At 45.5% G+C, this 21,362-nt stretch overlaps 1 protein-coding gene across 2 annotated transcripts; it reads left to right on the forward strand.

Annotated features, from left to right (window-relative positions):
* Window positions 1-1,219: 1,219 nt before the first annotated feature.
* Window positions 1,220-19,844, forward strand: rbm33a (RNA binding motif protein 33a). Of its 2 annotated transcripts, none has more exons than XM_011607971.2 (19): window positions 1,220-1,397; window positions 3,081-3,159; window positions 3,952-4,000; window positions 4,334-4,407; window positions 4,506-4,782; window positions 6,624-6,791; window positions 6,946-7,111; window positions 7,212-7,426; window positions 7,528-7,843; window positions 8,446-8,507; window positions 10,619-10,748; window positions 11,122-11,480; window positions 11,918-12,172; window positions 12,279-12,542; window positions 12,801-13,499; window positions 15,043-15,219; window positions 15,700-15,885; window positions 16,006-16,094; window positions 16,184-19,844. In XM_011607971.2, the coding sequence occupies exons 1-19, from the start codon at window positions 1,379-1,381 to the stop codon at window positions 16,230-16,232; spliced, it is 3,633 nt and encodes a 1,210-aa protein (XP_011606273.2). In that variant the 5' UTR covers window positions 1,220-1,378; the 3' UTR covers window positions 16,233-19,844. The 2 variants fall into 2 exon arrangements, with proteins under 2 accessions (XP_011606273.2, XP_011606274.2); XM_011607972.2 differs by having other exon boundaries at window positions 11,122-11,468.
* The last annotated feature ends 1,518 nt before the right edge of the window (window positions 19,845-21,362 follow it).

A 21,362-nucleotide genomic window follows, 5' to 3' on the forward strand; every position in this document is an offset into this window, starting at 1 on the left:
ATACAAAACAACTTCCATGTTCGTTTTGTATTTTTGACAAAAGAAAAAAACACAAGGCCTGCAGACGAGGTTGTCGTAAAGAACCTCTGTCTGGGAAAGAAAATAACAGGTCTTGTCTCCTTCGCCTTTACACCCTTTTAATTTGCATTGTTATGGAAAACCGCTGGATTTGGATAGGGCACTGAATCCTTGAGTTCACTATAATGGAGTGTGACAGCTCCCCTTTTCACATCTATTTGGAAGTAAAATCAAAAATTCCTGGGAAAGTGAATCCAGGCAGCATAGAAATATCTTTCACAACTTTGGAAACAGTTGTTAAGTGTGAATATTTAATCAGATGGGACATGCACAGATCTGAATTGCACCTGCAGGGAGAATAATTGGAGAAGGGATACATTTTTTGAGGGCCATATTTTAGAAAAATCTACAACCCAATCAAGACAGCTGTTGTGGTTTCCATTTTTACCAACCACACCAAATAAAAGGAAGTTGGTATGACTGCAGTTCATATTGGAGATGTGGAAACCATTTGCAGTCTCAACATCACCATCATTCTCTCTCTCTTTCTATCGGAAAGCTCCTTTACTCTTTGTCAAATTAAAAATCCAAGCACTGATCCCCTCCATTGCTCTGGCTTTGAGACATTGACCTTGTGATGGTACAAAATGGCTTGTTCCTCACTGCAGGACCCCATAATGAGCCAACACAATGAAGCTCCACTTCACTGCTCACCTCTCTTTGGTGTCCCTTCAGATCTTTGTCCGTAATTGTCAGCCCAGGAGGACGCTGGCTGCTAGAATTCTGCCATCAGGCAGCGATGACTCCCAGAGTTTAAAGTGTGGATCGGAATTCAACATTAGCCTTCACACTGCAGACTGAACGACAATATTCTATTTAGTCAAAAGGACTTTAAGAATACCACATTATCCATACATTTGCCTTCCTCATGGTCTAATACAACAAACACTAGTTCTCCGAACAACAGCAACAACAATACTACTACTACTACTACTAATAATAATTATAATATACTACTACTACTACTAATAATAATTATTATAATATACTACTACTACTACTACTAATAATAATAATTATTATTATAATATACTACTACTACTACTACTACTACTACTACTACTACTAATAATAATAATAATAATTTCTCTTATTTTGTGCCGCAGCAGACCGATCGGGGGAGCTGATGCTTTTCTCCCACAATGCATCAGGGCTGGCATATTTGTGGCTCGCGGTAATAGCCACCGCCGCATAGAAGGCGTCTCTGTACCACCTTAAACGTATATATCGTTTAAAATGCTTGGGTTTTAAGGAGTAAATGTTCAGTGCCGTTTTTTGGTGAGACGTCAAGTCTTGCATCATGTCCGCCAACTCCCATGGTAAGTAAAATAATTAGTTTCTGTCGATGAATTCGTGTTAGCCATGTAGCTTTGCAGCTAAGGGGGCTATCATACGGCTACATTGACAAGGCCGCATACGACGTCAGATATAAGTAATCAAAGTGGGTAGTGGATATGTGCATGCTTATTTTTAAAATTAATTTGTGAGATTCGAGCGGCAGCCATTTTTCCCGTCTTAAAATGAGATTTTATTTTTTTTTTGCGCAAAAGAAAGATGAAATTAATATGGGCTAGCTAGCTAATTAGCCGAATTGTTCAGTAATGACCATCTTATTATTAAATGATTCACAGTAACGGTCACGCCTATTTCATATATTATGCATGTGAGTGGCGTTAACACTTTTTTATTTCCATTTGCAGTGTTTATTAGCATCATCCAACTTATGTAAATGTTCAAACGCCGTGTTTCTGTTGAAAACCTAACCGTGGGGTTGTTTATGTTAGCTAACCCTGTTGCTGCAGTCGGCGAGAAAGACCTCGCCTTATTTTCACACTTACCTCGGTGCAGAGCTACAGATTATTAGCTTTATTGCATTCCTACCCACATTTGACATCACCATGTCTGGTTTAAGATGTGTATGGATGAAGCTGTTGGTAAAAGACAAATTGGTTCTACATTATACAGTATACCATTTTGAGTCTGCATGCCCCAATATTGAGCAATCGATTATCAGAATCATTTAACGTTTCCAGAGGCTGAAAAAATTTAAAAAAAACAAAAGATTGACAGGCATTTTTATGGCCAGGAGGATCATTGTCCCTCAGTTATTTAATCTTTAATCTAACAGGAAACATTTGGACCTGGGGATTGTTAAGGTTGGTCTATGACTGAAACAGGCAGAAGTATCTGCTTAAATTGTGAGTGATTTAATGCCTCGGAGTGTCTCATGCACATAAATCATGCACAGTTTATCCCTTTCCTAGTCCTATGTTTTATACGGGTTGTCTCAATCCAGTCGTCTGAGGCCTCCATCCAGCCAGGTTTTCTGGGATGGGATCTGTCGAGAAAGACTTTGTTCCAAAGCACTTTTTATTTTAAAGTGGAAAACCCCCCACAAAACACTGATTGGGAAGACAGGTGTACATCAGAGAAGTGCTTCAATGGAGGGAAAGTTTGGACAGAATATATACCACATGGAGCCCTTCTGCAACGGTGAAATTCCCAGCCTGACTGGGGAACTATTTCCTGTCAAGTTGCCAAGCCTGCAGCATCTTCAAGCATCTTCAGATGCCTTAACGGGCTCCAGACTCTTACTGACCATTGCATCTATCCCACCAACTGAGCCTGGTGACTTCAAGCATCTTTCCAAAATAGCCAGGCACCTGTTGTTGTCCATATGATAAACTCAAAATTCTGAAATTCTGAATTAGAACAGAAAAGCTGACTGGATTGAGGGAACCCAATAAAATTGTGTCCAGGATGCTTCTGCAGAAATATCTTCCACAGAGTAACTGATTGCTAATAGAGGTCTGCAGCCAAATCAACTTAGTTGGTACTCTACCTATTTATCCTGACTAATTTCTAATTGTCTACATCTTATACTACATTTTATGTTGCTTTTTTAAAATTTGTGCCAAGCACGTTGATGTAACTAGCAGTTTAACATCATTGATTGCTCTGCTGGGACTGCATTTGCAAAGAAATCTGCCTCTCTGTTGCAGATTATGAGTTTGATGAGTTTGACAAGCCCGGAGCTGAGAGGTCACGCCGAAGGAGAGGCGAAGATGACGATCTGGACAGGTACCTCCTCGTGCAGTCATCTCACGACAAAAAGACCGCTGACCGCTGTGTAATTTTCAAACAGCTCTGATAGTTTATTTTCATCCTTTTGTTTGATAGTTTTAGATTTAAAAGTCCAAAAATATTGACAGAAATTATATTTTAATTTTCCAAGCCCAATTGCACTCAGAAAATTGACTCATATTTCAACGACTCAATCATTTCAGTAAATATCCAGACTTTGGCAGCTTGCCACAACCTAGATGAATAAAAACTTTGGTTTGGGCTAGTTTAATTGGACTTCTGTCCTTGTTAATATGGCAGAATGGTGCTTTATTTATCATTTCACCTGCCAGTAGAATTATTTTCTGATCTCACTTTGTGTTGCATGCCTGAAACGACACCATTGTTATGCTTTGTTACAGATGCTGATTCATTTTTTAACCTAATACATTTCACGGTGGTTCCTGCATAGTTAATGCCGTGACAGCTACCTTCAGGCTTTAACACATAATTAAACAGATTTTGACAATCATTGACAGGAAATCAGTTTTGCTTCAAAGAAATTTGGGAACGGAACTCGAGGCTTAATGCAGAAATAAAGTGAAAACACTTTCATTCCGTGTTCACATAGGATGTGAGAGTCTCTAAGAAGACGTTACAGTTGAGACGTAGCCTTAAAGAGACACTGTATGTCCTTTTACAATATTCAAGGGGACATTCCCTTGAGCTGTCGAGTTGTGACAGTTGTGTCTAGGAAATGGATATTAGCACCCTAGTCTGACAGAGAGCATGCTGTCTTTTCTCTTTAAGCGACCTGGAGGAAGATTTGTTGGAGGAGGATTGGCCAACAGGAAAAAAGGTGAGATAGAAGAAGCTCGGCTTCACCTTTGTGTCTCAATTGCTCTCCCCCCAGCCCCCCTACCAACAAGGTTTTCTGCTTACAAGGAGAATGCGGAAGGATAATAACTCAGTTATTCAATATAGGAATAAGGAAAGCAAGTGAGCTGTTGACTTGTAGCAGGTGGCTCCTCCACAGGGGCAAGTAGGAGGAAGTAAAAGAGCAGGGCTGACCTGCCCAGATTGCCTTCACCACATGGGTTTCAAGCATCCTTTGGTGTTACAGGGGGCACTTGCCCCTCCCCCTTGTAGGCACAATAAAAATGTTTTAAGTTAAATGTTTTTTTTGTTCCAGAATGCCTCAGAAGTGTCGGATGAAGAGCTGAATGATGACCTCCTTCAAAGCGATGAGGAAGATATAGACATGAGGTTTGTCGTTTAGCTTTTTTTAATCCAGTAAACTTGATAAATTGAAGCGCTGTTTCCGTCACTTCCTTTAACCTCTCGAGTGCTTTCTTTGTTCTCAGTGGTCAGGATGTGAGCCTCAACGCCACGTACAACTTGGACACATCCTATGACCAGCAGGACAACTCGCAGGAAGCTGAATACACGGATGATGTCATGAACTCGGCTGCACAAGGCTTGGAGGAAGGGTACCAGCACGAGGGGGAAGAGGAGTACGCTGAGGAGTACGGCCAGGACAACGTAGAAATGTGTGAAGATCAAATAGACGATGGTGGCGACGGCTACCCAGATGAAGTGCTAGACATCCATATCAATGAGCCTCTCGATGGTGAATTTCAAGTGAGTTCTCAAGTTCGCTTACTCACATAAAAATCACCCCCTTCCAAGCATGCGCGCGCACACACACACACACACACACACACACACACACACACACACACAGGTCTTGGCCATTCTTCCTCGCTCTTTTGTATTTCAGAGATAGTGTCAGTTTGCCCTGCTGAGAGGACAGGCTGAATCGAAATCTATTGAGGGGACAGAAATGTCAGTCGGCATTTTGGGGCAGGGGGAGGATTAGATTCATTATCACTTCCTGCCACTTAATTTCTTCATCGTGCTGACCAGGTTTGTGTTGACAGCTTGTTTGGCAAGGGGCAATGCGCTGCTGTCGTCTCTAAACCGCCTTGCCTTTGTGACCTTGGGCTTGTATCTTTGGGAGAGTAAGGGGCTCCTTTGTGTCAGGAAGATGTGCTGCCAATTGGCAGAGGCTAATGCGGGAGGCTTTTATTTTGGGATTTCGACTGAATCTGATAAAGTCTGATGCAGGTGAAAAGATTATTGACCTTCCCCAGGACACCCCATCCAGTTTTCTAATGATTGATGCGAGTTTGCCTTTTATTCACTCCCCTACCCTCTTAGTGGGGCCTAAGAGGATCAGAGATAAGAACAGATCCATGTGCAAATGTCTGTTATGGTCCATTTACCAAGGTGTGATGGTGTTTGGCACCTGACAGAGATGCATTACCCTTCCACCTTTCTCCAGACAAAGATAAGACGTCAGCCCTGTTATCAAGGCCGCACTGTGCACGTGGAAGCCTTTCCTTTATTTTAGGGCTAAGAATGCAGGTATTGTTGAAATAATTTAAGAAGTCATCATGTGCTGATGTGTACTTACAACAAGGTCAATACGCCACCTACCCTTGACATTTGGCTCACCGTGGTGTCCATTGAGTACTGTGTGGAACCGTTTAAAGGATTAAGCTGTCCTGGTCCCCTGGGGCAGCCTGTCCATCCATTTGGTTTGATGAGTGGTTTTTTTCCCAGCCTTTTCTGCATGAATATATGCTGTTGTTTGGCAGGTTAATGGAGCACAACAGCAAACACCCTGTTGTGACCTACAGTCTGACCTTATTTTTGCTGGTGGCTGCTATACTGATTGAATATTTGGTTGGGTATTTGCAATTCTCCCTCTAAATTGGTGGCTGTGGACATACGATACTGTGTGTCTCATTTCAAATGATTCCATCACAAGGTGATTTTCTTCCTCTATAGAATTGCTACAACTGACTCGTCATGGTGCCGAATGTTTACATGTGCAATTTTTTTTGGCAGCGAATCACGTACAGCACGAGCGATAACGGAGTGATTTGCGAGGAGTCAGTCAATGATATTTTCACCATCAGTGAACTGGGGAGGAGTGTTTTTATCTCTGCCTGCATTTCTGTATGTCATGTCAAACATTTACATCTCATTGAATTTCAAATGCTGTCAGGAATAGTAATGAAGCCTAGCCCCCACTGTTATGGTAATTCAAGTGGGCGGGTGGTGGTGGTGGGGTAATATGGTGTCTCCCCGAAATCCCCTCCATGACATTTTAATGTTTCCCTTCCTGCTCCGAGTGATTTTTGTCTCTTTCTATTACAGCATGATTTTTCTATCTCAAATGCGAATATTCAAGTGTTGCATAATTGGACCAAAGTTCATTTATTCCAACTACTCAGATAAAAGAAGGATTTCTTTGTGTCATAAAAATTGACCTAAATGTCCTTTTCTGTTGCTGTAGTTACATGAATACTTCTCTGCTGAGCAAACATGTTTTTAGCTGCGACACCAACCAGGAAACGACTCTATTGCTGTTCCTTCAACTATGATGATGTAACCATTATTATGTGATCTTTAAGGATGATGAATATCAAACCTATGATGATCAGCCTTTGGATGAACTTGGAGAGCAGCAGGAGGCCCCGGAGGAGGAGGTGGAGGAGGTGCCGGTAGTTGGGGGAGACGAGCAGCAGGAAGAGGACAATGACACCACAGCTCAGGACTCGCAGGAATTTGAGACAGAAATGGTATTTTGCTTCTTGGTGTGCCAGTGTTTGTCTTTGCATTAGGTTTCATTTAAGCCTTATTAAGTTTTAGGTTTCTCGTCAAAGAATGACAGATGAACGCGGGGGCTCCACAATTTGTCCAAAGTTTGATCTTCAACTGTTAAAATGTCCTCAGGTTGAAAGTGAAACCCTGCCCAAAGAAGAAACAAAGGAGGAAACGGATGATGAGGATGAGGAAGACGAAGAGTCTGGCCGTATGAGATTCAGATCAGAAAGAAAAGAAGGTGTTGTTGTTCGATTGGCTGATGCAAGCAAAAGGAGAAATATCCCCGAAACTTTAGGTACAGTTTGTTCCTGCCCAGGATAATATCTTCTCAGAGGCAGGAGTTGATCATCCACTCAACATTATTTGGGATTCTAAGGTGTTTTTGTCTGTTATAGAATTGTCTGAGAAGGCTAAAAAAGATCTGATGGCGTTTGAGGAACAAGAACGGCAAAAACGGCTGCACCGACACAGTGGGCGAGGCAGAGGAGACGGGAGGGGAGGCCGGGGCAGAGGGGGCTGTCTATCATTTGGACTGATGGGCTTCAGAGGAGGAAACAGAGGAAGAATGAATGATCAGAGGCCCCCACTAATGGGAACAATGGGGAAGCTGGTAGGCTACTGTGCACTCATCCACCTGAACGGTTTTAGCTACATGGAGTAAAGACTTGCTCACCTTTGCTGTGTTTTTGATTTTGTTCCGTCTCTATCCAGCCATCCCGAATGCCTCCATCTCATCAGCTTCATCATCAGCACGTGCAGTCCCAGCAGCACCACCCTCCCCACCCCAGAGGACCTCCTCCATTCCAAGAGCACGGGCGCCCTCTTACCCAGCAGCCCCTGCAGCCCCTCATCCCCCCACACATGACGCACCGTTCCCCGCCGCTGCGGCCACAGATGGAGCCTTCGCCGCGGATTATGAGCTCCCCACCACCCAACTTCCCACAACACCACCAAGAGCACCCTCCACAGCCCAAAAACATCCATATTAACCCCCATTTCAGAGGGCACCCTACATCATCTGTACGAGGTAGGCCTGTTCAATTCCGTTTAATTTACACAGTAGAATTCTTTGTTTGAATATTCCATGTCAGAAACGACACCTTCCTGTTTAAGAAGCTTCTCCTTGGAGTTGTTAGAGGCAGTATGTCTGGCAGTTATTCTAATCCAGACACCTTTTTGGGCACTGTCAGGGTGTCATTTTGTTGTTTGGATGAGTGGCAGGTGAAGGGCCCTCTCTGCCAGTAATGGGTTTATCCAGCCTTTTTCCCCCCCTGGCAGCGCCGCCATCCCATTCCCCGTGATCGGTTTATCAGGCCTGTGTCTGGGCCAAGATTGAATTCTTTAATGTAAAGCATGTGTCCGCTGTTTTTTTTGTTTGTTTTTTTTCTAGCCAGCACCGATTAACTCATCTCAGAAATGTTATATTGAATGCTCATAAGTAGGATAATTTAACATCTTGTATCTTATTAACATTTGTATGTTATGTTTTGGTCAATATGGGAAATCTCACATGTCTCAGGGCCTTCGCTCTTCAACATCACTAACCTCTGTCTACTGGCCCTCGATTTCCTTGTCCTCCCCTTCCACGCCCCCCCGCCCCCCCCCCCCCCCCTATCTATCTCATTGCAGTGCCCTTGATGCCTCCTGCTCAGAGCCAGCCCAGACATGCTGTGAGTCCTCAGAGGTTCCCTGTGAGTAGCAGCTGCTCCTCTCTCCCTTTCACCTCACTTTCTCTTCCTCTCCAACACGGTTTGCCTGCCCTTTTTTTTTTTTTTTTTGCAAAGGCAATATCATTACAGCAATTAGACCACTGGCCCTGTCCAAATACCGTTAAAGCATATCTGTAAACACTGATGCGAGTCGGCTGCACAACTGGAAATGTATGATAGGGCTTCGAGGCGGTGCAATTTTGGAGGGTGGTGCTGTGAGCAGCGGGACTTGGGTAGCCACTCTTCATGGTTTGGTTTAGGCTTTGAATGGCTATCTTTGTGCATAATGGACTTGTAAAACCAGGATAAACTGCCAGTTAAAATTCACTTTTCACAAGTTTGGGTCCCAAAGGCACAGTTTTTATAACGTATTTAAGTGATTGGAACACTGTGCTGTGCTGGTATGATGTGACTGGGTTTAGCCTCTCGAACTATATATTTCTAATGCCCAATTTCACATCAGAGAAAGAGTCTGAAGTTTTCTTTTTTCGAAACGGTGCTTTTTCTAAACATATTTATTTGTTTAACAAAGGCACAGTCTCAGAGTTGTCTGCAATATGTTTACAGTAATAGACATATTCTGGGATATTTTTCAAGGTTACTCTGGCTTCAAGATATCATTTTATATGGATTAATGCAAATGAATCCACATAGATAGGGTTTTTCAAGTACACCACGATTGGAGCCAGGTAACACAGAGGCTGTTTTAAATTTAAAAAAATCAGTATCTCAGTAATGGATCCCTGAGATCATAAGGGATATTGATCACGGCAGCACTAATATCTCAGTTGTGTGTGTGTGTGGGGTTGGAAGGGTTGCCAGACAGCTGATGAACAGCCCAGTGTTGGATTCCCCAGCTGTCAATCGTATTTAAGTGTCAGTTGCCAAGGACACAATTTGAGATGCAGGTGACACGCGGACGAGCAACACTCCATTTAGGAGCACACACCTGATTACTCATTATCACCAATCATCGACCCATCAAATGTAATCACCCGAGTTCCTGTCAAAGGGAAGGTGTCATTTGGAAATTACAGTAATGTTTCAGTTTGAATCAATATCGATATTTTTGTGGTGCACAAGTCTCCTTTTCTGCATCATCCGTGATAACAAATGCTGATGTGAAGCCCAGACACACAACTATTTCTATGCTCTAATTCCCCTTTTTTATAGTATGTGACATTTGGCCTTGTTCCTTTATAAATATATTTGCTATTCCGTCACTGCTTACACTGTGTTTGCATCTTTTACACATGGAGCAGCTTGCAGCCTGCTTTATCAAGGATTAAAAGTGAGAGGATGAGCTGTCATTGGAGTGGTATTATGCAGACACCAGAGTCCTCATTGTGCAAACCTACCTGTTTGACCTTTTAAAACAGTCTGATTGTAATGCCCATGTCTCCATAAGCCTCTTTGATTAACTTTCTGTTCAGCAAGTTTTGGGGTCCCTGGCCTTCTAGATTTCTTACACTACTCCCTTCTAAATACCTCTACGCAGCAGTGGAATAAAGATGGATTAAAAACCCTGATAGCATCTTAAGTAATTTATAATGGGCTTGGAGGAGGCCAATTGTTGGAGTGCCATGCATTGAAGGGCTGGTTAATTTTTCAACAGAGGTTGATGTTTCAAGGAATAAAAGAGACACCTATGAGGTGGATTCAAATTCTGAGGAGGGATTAAAGGGTTATTATCTAGTTTTCCTTGTAATATGGCTTGGGAGTAATGTCAGTAGTGTCTTAAAGTCTGAACACACAAAGTGGTTTAAACAAAGGTGAGGACACTTATCCTCTCCTGAGTTACCCTTAGCTTATTGCAGGGAGGATTTTGGATGCTTTATTCACAGAGCCCCAAGTAGCATTAATGCAGGTTTACTCAAACATTCAGGCTGAAGGGTTTCTTTAATATTGGCATCCATATTGATGCTGACAACTAAAAATTCTGCATCTTTTTAATGACCCCAGTGCTTCAATTACATGCCCTCTCTGCCCACCTAAATGACTCCAACATGTTCCCATTTTCATTAGTTTAATTTGTTTGTGATGATTAAGTTCCCAGTATGGCCTATAAATCTCAAGTTTTGTGTTTTTCGCAGGGACCGGGAGACTTCCAGCAGCACATGCCTGGTAATTTCGGTCTGCCCCAGCGCTCCCCTCATCACATCGAGCCCTTCAGGAACCAACCACCTCAAGGCCCACCAGACAGAGAGCCTCTCTTTATGGGAGGTGAGTCCTACACCCAGTCCTTATGAGGGTTACAAAGCTCTCTTAGCATATTTAATCCTATTTGGCATCACCTCTGGCAGTATACCTGCAGGGTATGCTGCTTGATTCTGGTGCTGCTCTATTAGTAGTTCTCATGTTATATGCATGTGTATATATACATCTGAATGAGTCTTACAGGCTGCATCAAACATCTATATTTCACATGTTTCTTTCACGGGATTAATGCAGGTCTGACACTACAGTTGTTTACTGCTTTACCTTGATAGAGTTATCTGCTCTTGCTGTAAAGCTATACATCTAGAGAGTAATAAAAAACAACCCCAAAACAATCTGACTTCTTTGCTGCTGTTTGCTTTGCCTTGTGTGGACCCAGAGCGCACAGAGTCAACACGGTTTCCAGGGCAGCACATGTTTGATCACCAAAGCTCCAACCCAATGAACAACCACAACCTTCACCACCAGCAACAGCTGCCTAACCAAGGCCACATGGGGTTTGGCCCACCAGGACCACCTTTCAATCAGATGGGCCAGGGTCCTACAGGACTTTTTCCTAGAGAACCTCCCAGACCCAACCTCCCTCCTCATCAGGGCCATCAGGGGATGATGAACCTCAACCAAGGAGGTTCACAGAACCAGCCTCGACCGTTCATGGGCCCGCGTCAGCATTTTGGCCAACAGGGAAACCCTTTTCCCCCTCCACAAGTCCAATTTGGGATGCAGGTACGACTTAGAGTAAGTGATTTTTCTAAATTAATAAATGTCTGTATCTGTGTGTAGTCTGTGTTCTGCTCCTTTCCTGTTCAATATAATAATTCACTCTTAGGCTTGTGATTATATCATAGTAACATCCTGGCGTAGAGCAGTAGTCAACATCCCATAATATGTCTACCACAAATGTGTGAGATTTTATTCATGTTGCTGCCAGTTCTATCCCTCCGGTCACACATGGTTGATCAGCCTCTATAGATAAATGCTGCTGACATGTTTGCCTTCACTGGGGACACAGACAAGAGCTCCCCCTAGTGATACAATAGTTCTTGGTGAACTATTATACGGATACTCAAATGTAGGCTGAATAAATCACTGGCATCACGTGATGCAAATTCACTTGGAAGCTAGTGCTTGAATGAAATGTTTAATTTTTTTTTCCATCTTCTTTTGTATAAAAGGGCTTAATGCACGGGCCCCCTGGTCCCCAGCTCCCACACCGCGATCCACTCCCACCCCATCAGCCCATGCATCAACACCAGCATCATCACAGACAGGACCTGCTCCATCGTGAGCAGCAAAATGTCGGTGAACCCCGCCCCATGATGCTCCACGGCCAGAATCCGTTCCAGCAGCAGCAGCAGCAGCACGGCAGACAGATAAATTCCCGCCCTCAGAACCTTCCACAGAGAACAATACCCAGCAGGCAGAGAATGGTGAGACATTTTTCAGCTTTACTCCTCTTTTGTTTTTTGTTTTTTTTACAAAAAAAGAGACAATTGTCACATTTAAAGAGATAATAAAAGTTTATTTTCTCTGTAGAACGCACCTCAACACATCTCTAAGCCGATGCAGGCGCGCAACAGCAACCTACGGGAGCTCCCCGTCGCACCTGGCAACACAAACATGAACAGTTCCCGCCCTGCCGCCAACATGAGGCCTGTTGCCAAGGCAACACAGGGTGTGCGTCCTGAGCAGAGCTCTCAGGCGGTGCCTGCTGGTGGCAGAGGAAGAGGCCAAGATTTTGCCAAAGCTGAAATGCAGCCTGGGGGAGAAAGCAGTGGCTTCAGTCGCAGGGAGACACAGGTCAGCTTGGTAGCCCCACTATTTTACATTTGTACCCACCACGGTTTTCATGTTAAAAATAAATGGAGCCTTTTAATGTGCTCAAGGTTCGCATTTATTAAAATCCCAACCATGTACTAAATGAATCTGTCTCATTCCATTGGATAAGGAAATCAATACCGTTGCATTTTTCACTTGAGTGTTGACGGCGATTACATCTGAGATCAGTCACTTGCTCTCAGCAAAGCAGCCCGTCATGTTTTCATTTCTTTGACTCAGAACCCAGACGAAGACGAGGAGACGCGGCAGTACCGCCTAAAGATCGAAGAGCAAAAGCGCCTGAGAGAGGAGATCCTAAAGAAGAAGGAGATGCGGAGGCAGATGCAGGCTGGCGTCAGAAAGAAGGAGCTGCTGGACAGGCTGAGCTCCCAAACCCCAGGCAAGAGCCCTGCTCCATCACAGGCAACGCCACAACCTGCACCACACCAGGAACCACTGCCTCCGCAGCAGCAGGAGCAGCTACAACAACTTCAGCAACAAAGGCAGTCCACTCCGAGAGCGCCGCAGCCCTTAAATCAACCATTAACAGGTCCAAACCCAGGCGCCCTCGCTCCTCCTAACGGCGGCGCTCAGACTCCTGCACCGGGTCCTAATGTCAAGACTCGACTCCACATGTCTAAAGGTCCCACCCAGCAGCAACAGGCCCCCAGGCCTGGTCCCACCCAGCAGTGGAAACAGCCCCAACACAACCATCAACCGCCACTACAGCAGCGGCGGAACGCTGCCGTGCAGATCAAGCTCGGAGTCGAGGCGAACGAGCCGACTCAGAGGAACATACCACTCATTTCAACTGTGGCTTCTGCTCAGACTGGACCTAAACCCGGGGCCAAAAGAACAGTGATGCAGAGGACCAACATTTCTCTGACTGACGGGCAACAACTGCCACAAAAAGTCCGCGTCATCAAACTCTGCGGAGCGGTGAGCATGCCGTTTAATTTTATTTTTAGCATCCTTCACCGGTTTAATTGAAAAGATAAGTGACACTTTTCAACACAAGTGCCGCCAGTCCACTGTGTGATCTAAAAGATATCTAACCTATAGATATGACAGGATAATGCGCGTGTCATTCTGGCAAAATTGATCTGTTAAAAGTTCCCCTCGTAAAGGTGCGAGCTGGTATTTAAGGCGAGTGTCTCAACATACATTATACCTTTAGGACACATTAAAGTGAGCAGTGTGACATTTATCTGTGGATTCAGACACCTCATCACTTCTCTTATAAAGGTTGATCCCCTCTTGTGAGGCCAGGGGAGGATTCTGGGAAAGGGTAAAATAACAGTTCCAGAATTAGCACCGGTGGCTAGTTTATAGTCACTTGTCAGCGTGTCGTTGGCCTTAATTGTGTATTAATCTTAATTGAAAAGACACAAAGGCGTGCGTGTTAAACATCCGCACGCGCCGCTGAAGAGGCATGTCGGCGGGGTGGGATCGTATTTGAAGTAAGCCGCTTTCCGGCTTCATCCCGGAGGATAACGCCGCGGAGCCGGTATCTGAGACTGTCTGCAGATGAAGATAAGCGAGTGTCAGCGCTGTAATGGAAACCTGAGCAGAGCTATCTGATGTGCTGCATCACGAGGAAGAGGAGAGGAGTGTGATCAGAGGTGGAGGAGGAAAACAAGCGAGCCCTGATGCCACGCTGGGGAAAAAAGATGTCTGGATGCTCTGTCTTCTGCTGTCATCTTCGGGGGCTTGACAATGTTATCTCTCTACTCCTGTTTTTCTCACACTTTCCCCCTTTCGTTCTGGTTTCTATCGAACCATCTCTCAGGTGCGCGGTGACAAAAGAATAGCAATCCAGGTCTGCTGTAATTAATCTTTCTTGGTTGAATGAGGGTGCAGGGAAGGCAAAATAATACCTGTGTAAGAAAGTTGCCACTTTTGAGGATTTGGATTTGGATGGCTTAGGCACACAGATAAGAGGCAAATTATATTTTCATCAGGGATAATACAAAGCAGCATAAGACACAAAGGCTGGGGGTAGGACGGGAGACAGGGATACACATTGAGCCGCTGTCGTTTCAGTGTAATGCAGCTTAGCTTTTGATGGGCGCAATCAGGAGCCGTGATTTCTATAGGAGGGATTAATCCATTTACTCTCCACTGGGGACAGGTCAGAGATATCGCTCCTTTTCTTCCCCCTTTATTGATCTGTCACATCTCTCTGCAGAGTCGGGGGAAGAGACGACCTTCAATTCCTTCCCGCACGTCAGCAGTCGGGCTGTGACTTTATTCGATAATGAGTCCATCACCTTATTGAGTTGATTCTTATTCCCCACAGATGCCTGATAGCAGCTGGGCTCATTTGCTGGCACATTTCCCATTTACTCACCAAGTTGGGGCTTTGCAAACTTTCCTGTTTTTCCCGGCCAACGTCTTGACGTACAATATTTCCCGACGGTGGCAGACGGAAAATAAGAGCTCGGGTTTTAACGCCTTGAATTTATTTTGTCGTCACCGCCAGGGTGTGAAGGGGCCGGCAGCCAATGACGGCTCAGAGCAGCAACAAGGCGCCATGTCTGTAGCGCCGATGAACCAGAGCATCCAGTGGAAGGTCACTGTGACGGGAGGGCAACAACAGGCAGCAGGCAGAGCCCTGCAGGCTAACCGAGGGGCAACGGGCCACCAGCAGCACAACAGGGTACGTCACAAATGAGGACTCTGAGCCGAAGACACCAGCGCTGCTGATATAGATATAGTAGTAAAACAAAGCTGAAACATCTGTGGAGCTGTCCCGCGCCGCTGGTGACAGCCACTTGGTCGTCGTGGTAATAAGACAGGACAGTGTGCCAGGCGCAGGAGTATTGACAAGCTGGAAGCGGTGTAGCACAGGGAGGCTACACCAGGTCCCCTGGCCTCCCTGCACGCCTGTCACCGCCATGCTGCCTTCATGGTTACCATAGTCACTGATGCTGACAGGCTAAAGCAGGCACCAGAACGCTCCCCCCTCCAACACACGCACACACACACACACCCTCTTTCTCTGCTGCTGAAGAGCTCTCGTTTGCCTGGAAATTGGACACTTCCTGTCTTAAATAATTAGAATTGGATAAATGAATGTCTACATATGTATAAACGTGCGCGTATTGGCGGTCTCTCTCACTCCTGCCTTTGCTTGTAGGTGGTGGTGTCGGGCCGGGGTCGAGGTCGCGGAGGCGGGCCGATGGGTCGAGGCCGTCCGCCGTCCGGCAGACAGAACCAGAGGGCTGCAGGGAGCGAACGCCGCACCGTCTCCATAGAAGGCCTCTCCTCCTCCACGACAGACATGCAGCTGAGGAACCTGCTCAGGTCCATCGGTCCCATAGAGGTAGGGAGCTTATGCCAGTGCACCCGCAGCTCAACGTGAACATTGCTTTGAGCTCAATGCGGTCCTATAGCGCCCTCTGCCGGCGCATTAACCCTCAGCCCGTTATTTTCTCCGCCACAGATGTTCTGCATGTTCCCCCAGCAGAGGAAAGCCGTCGCCAAATTCTCCAGTCCCGAGCACGCTGCAAACTTCCAGATGAGCTTCCACAGGTAATCAATGCTTTTAAAAACCTCGGGATGGAATGGAATCTGGTTGTTACGCCGACGGCGTCAGTGAAACCTTTACAATTACTACACAGGCACATGATTGATTTGTCCCACATTGATGTGGCGCTGATTGACGGATGAGGATCACGGTAGGAGCCAGGAAGTCTCTGCCGCTCCACCCGGTCATGGCGGAACATTTCCTCAGCTCCTCCATCATCTCCACCAAGAAGTTTTGGCTCGCTTATCAACCATGAACTCAGACACCTCAGCTGCCCCTTTTTGACTGTTAAACTGGCACCGGGGAGCCCACGGGCCCTCAATCTGACCCCAATGTACATTTTAATGAATGTTTTGAGCAGCTTACAAATAACTTATAGTGAGATAATGGTTGTTCCCCTCCTCGACCAGCCAATCTTTAATCTGTAAAACTGGTACATCACCTAATTAATATCATTTTTTTTCTTTTTTTAAAGAGAAATCTAATTTGTGGCTAGCTGTTTGGTTTGAAGGCAGTTTGTGAGGGGGTTGCAATACCTCCCCCCGTCGGTAGGTGTCAGTATTTAATCAGTAATGGTGCTACATGGTATCCTTCAGGTAATGGTAGAATCTTCCAGCAGTTTTTGGTTAAATGGCGCCCCCCAGTGGCAACAGGTGGCTGTTTTTATTGAGAAAGTGATAGAAAGTTCCCCGATTCGTCATTTAGGGGCTCGCTTGTAATTTTCCTAGCACTTTTTCAGGATAATTCTAATTTTGTAAGATCGATCAACCTAGTGGTAGTTTAGTTTGGTTGTTTGGTTCAGCCTTTTAACTGATGACATGGAATGCGTGTTTGGGTCGTCCGTCATTGCCTTTTGAATGTATGTTTAGTTGCTTATTGTTGCATAAATGTGCTTGGAAGTAGACTTCCTCTGTTTTGAGATTTGTTTTAATCGGCGATTTAAAGTAAACTAAAACTGTGGAGAGTCAGAGAGAATCGCAACCTTTCATGGGCTGATAGCTAATTGATTTGCAATATTCATCTGATAGAGTGAAGCTGTATTTTCCAGCTTTATGGTAGCATACCTGGAGGTTTGCACTCAGCTGATGGCGTCGTCGTTGGTGTGTTTCACTATTATGAAGCTCCAGAAGTTTATTTCCCTTCACTACGATAAAGGTTTTTTCCTAAATCCGCCTGTAAATACTAGTTCTAATGTGTAAATTTGTTGTTTAAAGGGAGGCACCGCATCACTGCAAACCTGGGAATCGCTCAGCTTCTCTTTCCGGCCCTTTGGTTTAATCAGAGGGCGGCGTTAATGTAAATATCTACAGGAACTTTGGGCCTTTTCCGTTGTAGCCAGGTGCGTCTTTTGCTCCGCGGCGTGCAGTGCGTTTTAAAGAAAGTCGATAGTTCAGGAGAGGATTGAAATGATCTGCAGGAGGGAGGGGGCAGCCATTATCTGTAGAGGCCGTGTACATATGTAGACCAGACTTTCTGCCAGTGTTCTTCCTGTGTCTGACTTCCTCCTGCATTGTAATCCTTTCCCATGTATGGATCTGCTCACCTGTCCTCACATCAATCCTTTTATTGCCGTTTTTTTTCATTCAAGCCAAACAGAAGAGCGACAGGATGGCGTTTCTGTTTATAAGACTTTTGACAAGAAGAGAGGATCACAAAAAAAAAGGTTTAAATCAAACAAAAGGAAATAAAAACGTGGCTGATATACCGTGAGCATGCTGGTATGTGAAGCCAGGTCAACTTTAGCCCACAGACGTGTGATTGTGTGTGATGTTCGTATGTCTGGTGCCTTTTTTTGGACGGGTTTTCTTATTTGTGTTGCATTTCTCTCCGTTTCCGACTGCCCTATTCTGTAAGTCTGGTCGATAAACCGGTTTAGACCGTGTCCAGAGAAAACTAAAAGCTGCCAATCACCTTTTATCGCCCCCAAATTTTGTAAAGTAGATGATTTTAACAGATGATGGGAACCATCGTCCCGCTAAAACCAGGGCTTTGACCCAGTGTCCAGCGTCGCGCTCACCAAAGATGCACTCCACTGTTTTATGTTTGGCCTGAACGTGGAGAGATTAACGTTTAGATCATCTCTGGTTTTAGATCTCTTATATCTGGAGGACGACAGATGACTGGCGCCCTGGTCTGTTTTTTGGCCTGCAGGTCACAGTAAACGTCCTCGTGGTCTCACGCACTTTTGTATGTTCCCAGTGGTTCTAAACTGATTTCTTTGATTCCTTTTTGTTTTCTCAGACTTTTGTAGAGGTTTTTGTTCTGTTTGATGTCTTTGATGTTGTGCGTTAACACTTGACGTCAAGTGCTGTGATCAATCCTGTGGATTTGACCCGTACGGGCAATGTCCGATGCTAATGTGTGGATATAAGACAGCTGCTCTTATAGAGGAAAACAGATTCATATTGAATCTATTTGTACTTAAATTTTAAGCTTTAGAATATTTATTGAGGGAAGGCTCATGTGAGAGCCTTCGGCGGGTCTTTGTTCCTGCTGCCGCTACCGGAAACTTTGTGTCAGGTCCACCCGCCTCTTCCTGGTTCTGTTTAACGCTAACGGTTTTATTTCCCCACAGGTTTGTTTTGGTCCTCTGATGCTGTCCAGACTGGCTGAAATAATCACTTCCTTCTTTCCTTTTCTGCAGGTCACAGAACAGCGTCTCAACAGAACCCCCCCCCCCCCTAAAAAAACCAAAAAAAACCCCACCAGGTACCATTCCCAGGGCTCTGCCTGTTTTAGCCGAACAGCGCTAACTGATTGGCTAATATTGTCTTTTATTACGTCAAGTTGTTTTAGGCTAAATTTTGCTGATTGGAAGAAAGAGACTTATCAAAAGTGCAGGTCATTAGAAATGACTTCCTGCCCTTCTCCGGACGACCAGAGCTGTCCCGTTGGCGTGGAAACTGTTTAGCGATGCTAACGATGCTACCTGAGGCTTCTCTCTGGTCGTCTTTGTCCTTCAGGTGGAATTAGTTTCTACCACAAGCGGGACGTCGTCTAATGACATGCATTTTTACCTCACCTGTTTAAAGTGCGTTAAGCCGGTGGAATGGTCACATCTGGGCAACGCGGCGCCACCCCCCGACCACCAATCAGAGCCGGGGGGGGGTCACATCATCAACCACATGCTAAATTGACCTTTTCAGGTGAATTTTTCAGCAGCCGACCGTCCAGAGGAGCGCGCTCCCGCCTTTAACCTTTGGCCTTTTGAGATTCTTCCACAGCTGTCAAGCGTCTCGCCGGAGTGAGGATTTTGACCTTTGCCCCCCCTCTCTCTCACTGTATAGAGGCCGCTGCTTTCACACTCCTGGGTGGGGGCACCAAATGTTGCTTCCGTTGCTTTTCCAGCCAGCGCTGTTCATCCAGCCTAAATTCTTTTGAACGTTGACCGTCTCCTGTAAGGCGCAGGGGGCCGACGGAGGTTTCCAGACCATTTCACAGACAGACCTGTAGCTTTAAAAGCCTCCTGAGGGGACACCTGCGGGGTCTCCGCCCTGGGAGAGTGACTGAAAGTCCCACCAAATCCCGAGTTTTCTTAATTGGGGATGAAACTTGACCATCCCGCCTGGTCCGGTGTGTGTTTACACTTTACCATGTTTGACCCAAAGTGATGGTGTTCTGTAAAAACTCTGCAATCACTGTGAGAACGTGTTCTGACGCTGTAACTGCTTCTCCGAGGAGAACAATGTCGCACCAAAGATGGAAGTTTGTTGTTCGCTCAAAAGAAGAAAAATAAAGTCCTTTTTTTAAACAAATATCAGATTTTCGAGCGTGGTTATTGAGGATGGAGATTCAAAGGAGAGTTTGGTTGCTGTTTCTGTTGCTCAGATTGAGCGTTTTGGGAAGAAGCTTCTCTGGTTTGGGGACATTAAACGCTCTGCATCGCCCATAATCTGGTCAGACGCGTCTCCTGGCAACCAACAGTCGTGGACGAACCGCCCATGATGATGATTTACATCATTTAAGAGCTTCAATCCTCATAAAGTCCCGTTTGTCGGGCGTCTGACGGGCCTCCGTTGGACGACCGCCGTGTGGGTACGTGAGCGAAGAGCAAACGTAACCTTCCTCCTGCATAACTCCCGGTTTTGTTTTCCACAACGCCAGACTGTTCCGTGTTTGCAGATGTCAACATTTGTAAAAGCCGTTGTCGAGCCCGAGCAGACCGAGGGCCCCCGGAGGGATTAGAGGAGGCTCTGTTTACCTGCCCTGAGGAATGCCGTCCCGCGCGGACGCTTTTGTATCTGCCGGGGACCCGGGGTCACAGCGCCGGGAGAGATGGGCCGCTTTGTCCCTCTCCAAAGTTTCCACCTCGCAGTATCAACAAGGGCGCACAATGTGGGCGACCTGAGAGGAGGAAGTGGAATTCCTGCTCGTGTTGCTACGACGTTCACAAACACTCTCGGTGCCCTCTTGTACCTCTGATAGCCTGAAGACTGTTGAGCTGAAAACACAGCAAAACCATGTGGTTTATTTGGGGGGGGGGGAGGTGATTACGGTCCCAGTGCTGAATCACGGAGGAGGAGGGGGGGGGTTCTCTGATTATTTAAAATATTTTCAACTCTCTATCAGCCCAGATTTTCGCGTGCAGCCGTTTTTCTCCGTCTTTACCCCCCCTCTCTGCCACCCCAGCTGCAGTACCCGCGTTCGACCGCATCGCGTCGCGCTCGGACAAAAGAATTAATCCCAAAGAGCGCACTCCGCGGACACGGTGGGGGCGGGGGGAGGGAATGGGAGGGGATTACAACCATTTGTTTAAGGCTGACAAATGTTCTACTATGCGCAGTTATTTGGACATTGGCTTTATTATTATTTTTCCCGAAGGTGCGAGCTGTCAGTCAAAGCTTGACGCATCCAGGGCCAACAAACACACTTTGTGTCGATATTTCCTGCAGGTTTGGGGAGTTATTTGCAGAGCGCAGCCCTCCTTTAATCTGACACGGGGTCTCAACATTCCGCAAGCACGCAAGATGCGCTTGAAGGCGCCGCATTATTGTTTTCCTCTTTTTTTCCCCCCCTCCTCCCTGCAAACAAGCTAAAAGTTCTAGATTCTCATTCAGAAAAACACGTAACCACTGCAGGTTTTAACATTTTCTTTATCTCATTTTGTAATAAACATATAAATAATAAACTCTAGACATTTCTGACGCATCGCCCTGTTATGAAAGTTAACTGATATGGTCTGGCTATATAGACTATCCAAACTTTGCATCTGCCGCAGGTTTCTATAAAACTATTTCCCTATTACAAAATATGAAAAGAAAAATACATTTTAG

Source organism: Takifugu rubripes, chromosome 10 (genome assembly GCF_901000725.2).
Source record: "Takifugu rubripes chromosome 10, fTakRub1.2, whole genome shotgun sequence".
NCBI lineage: Eukaryota > Metazoa > Chordata > Actinopteri > Tetraodontiformes > Tetraodontidae > Takifugu > Takifugu rubripes.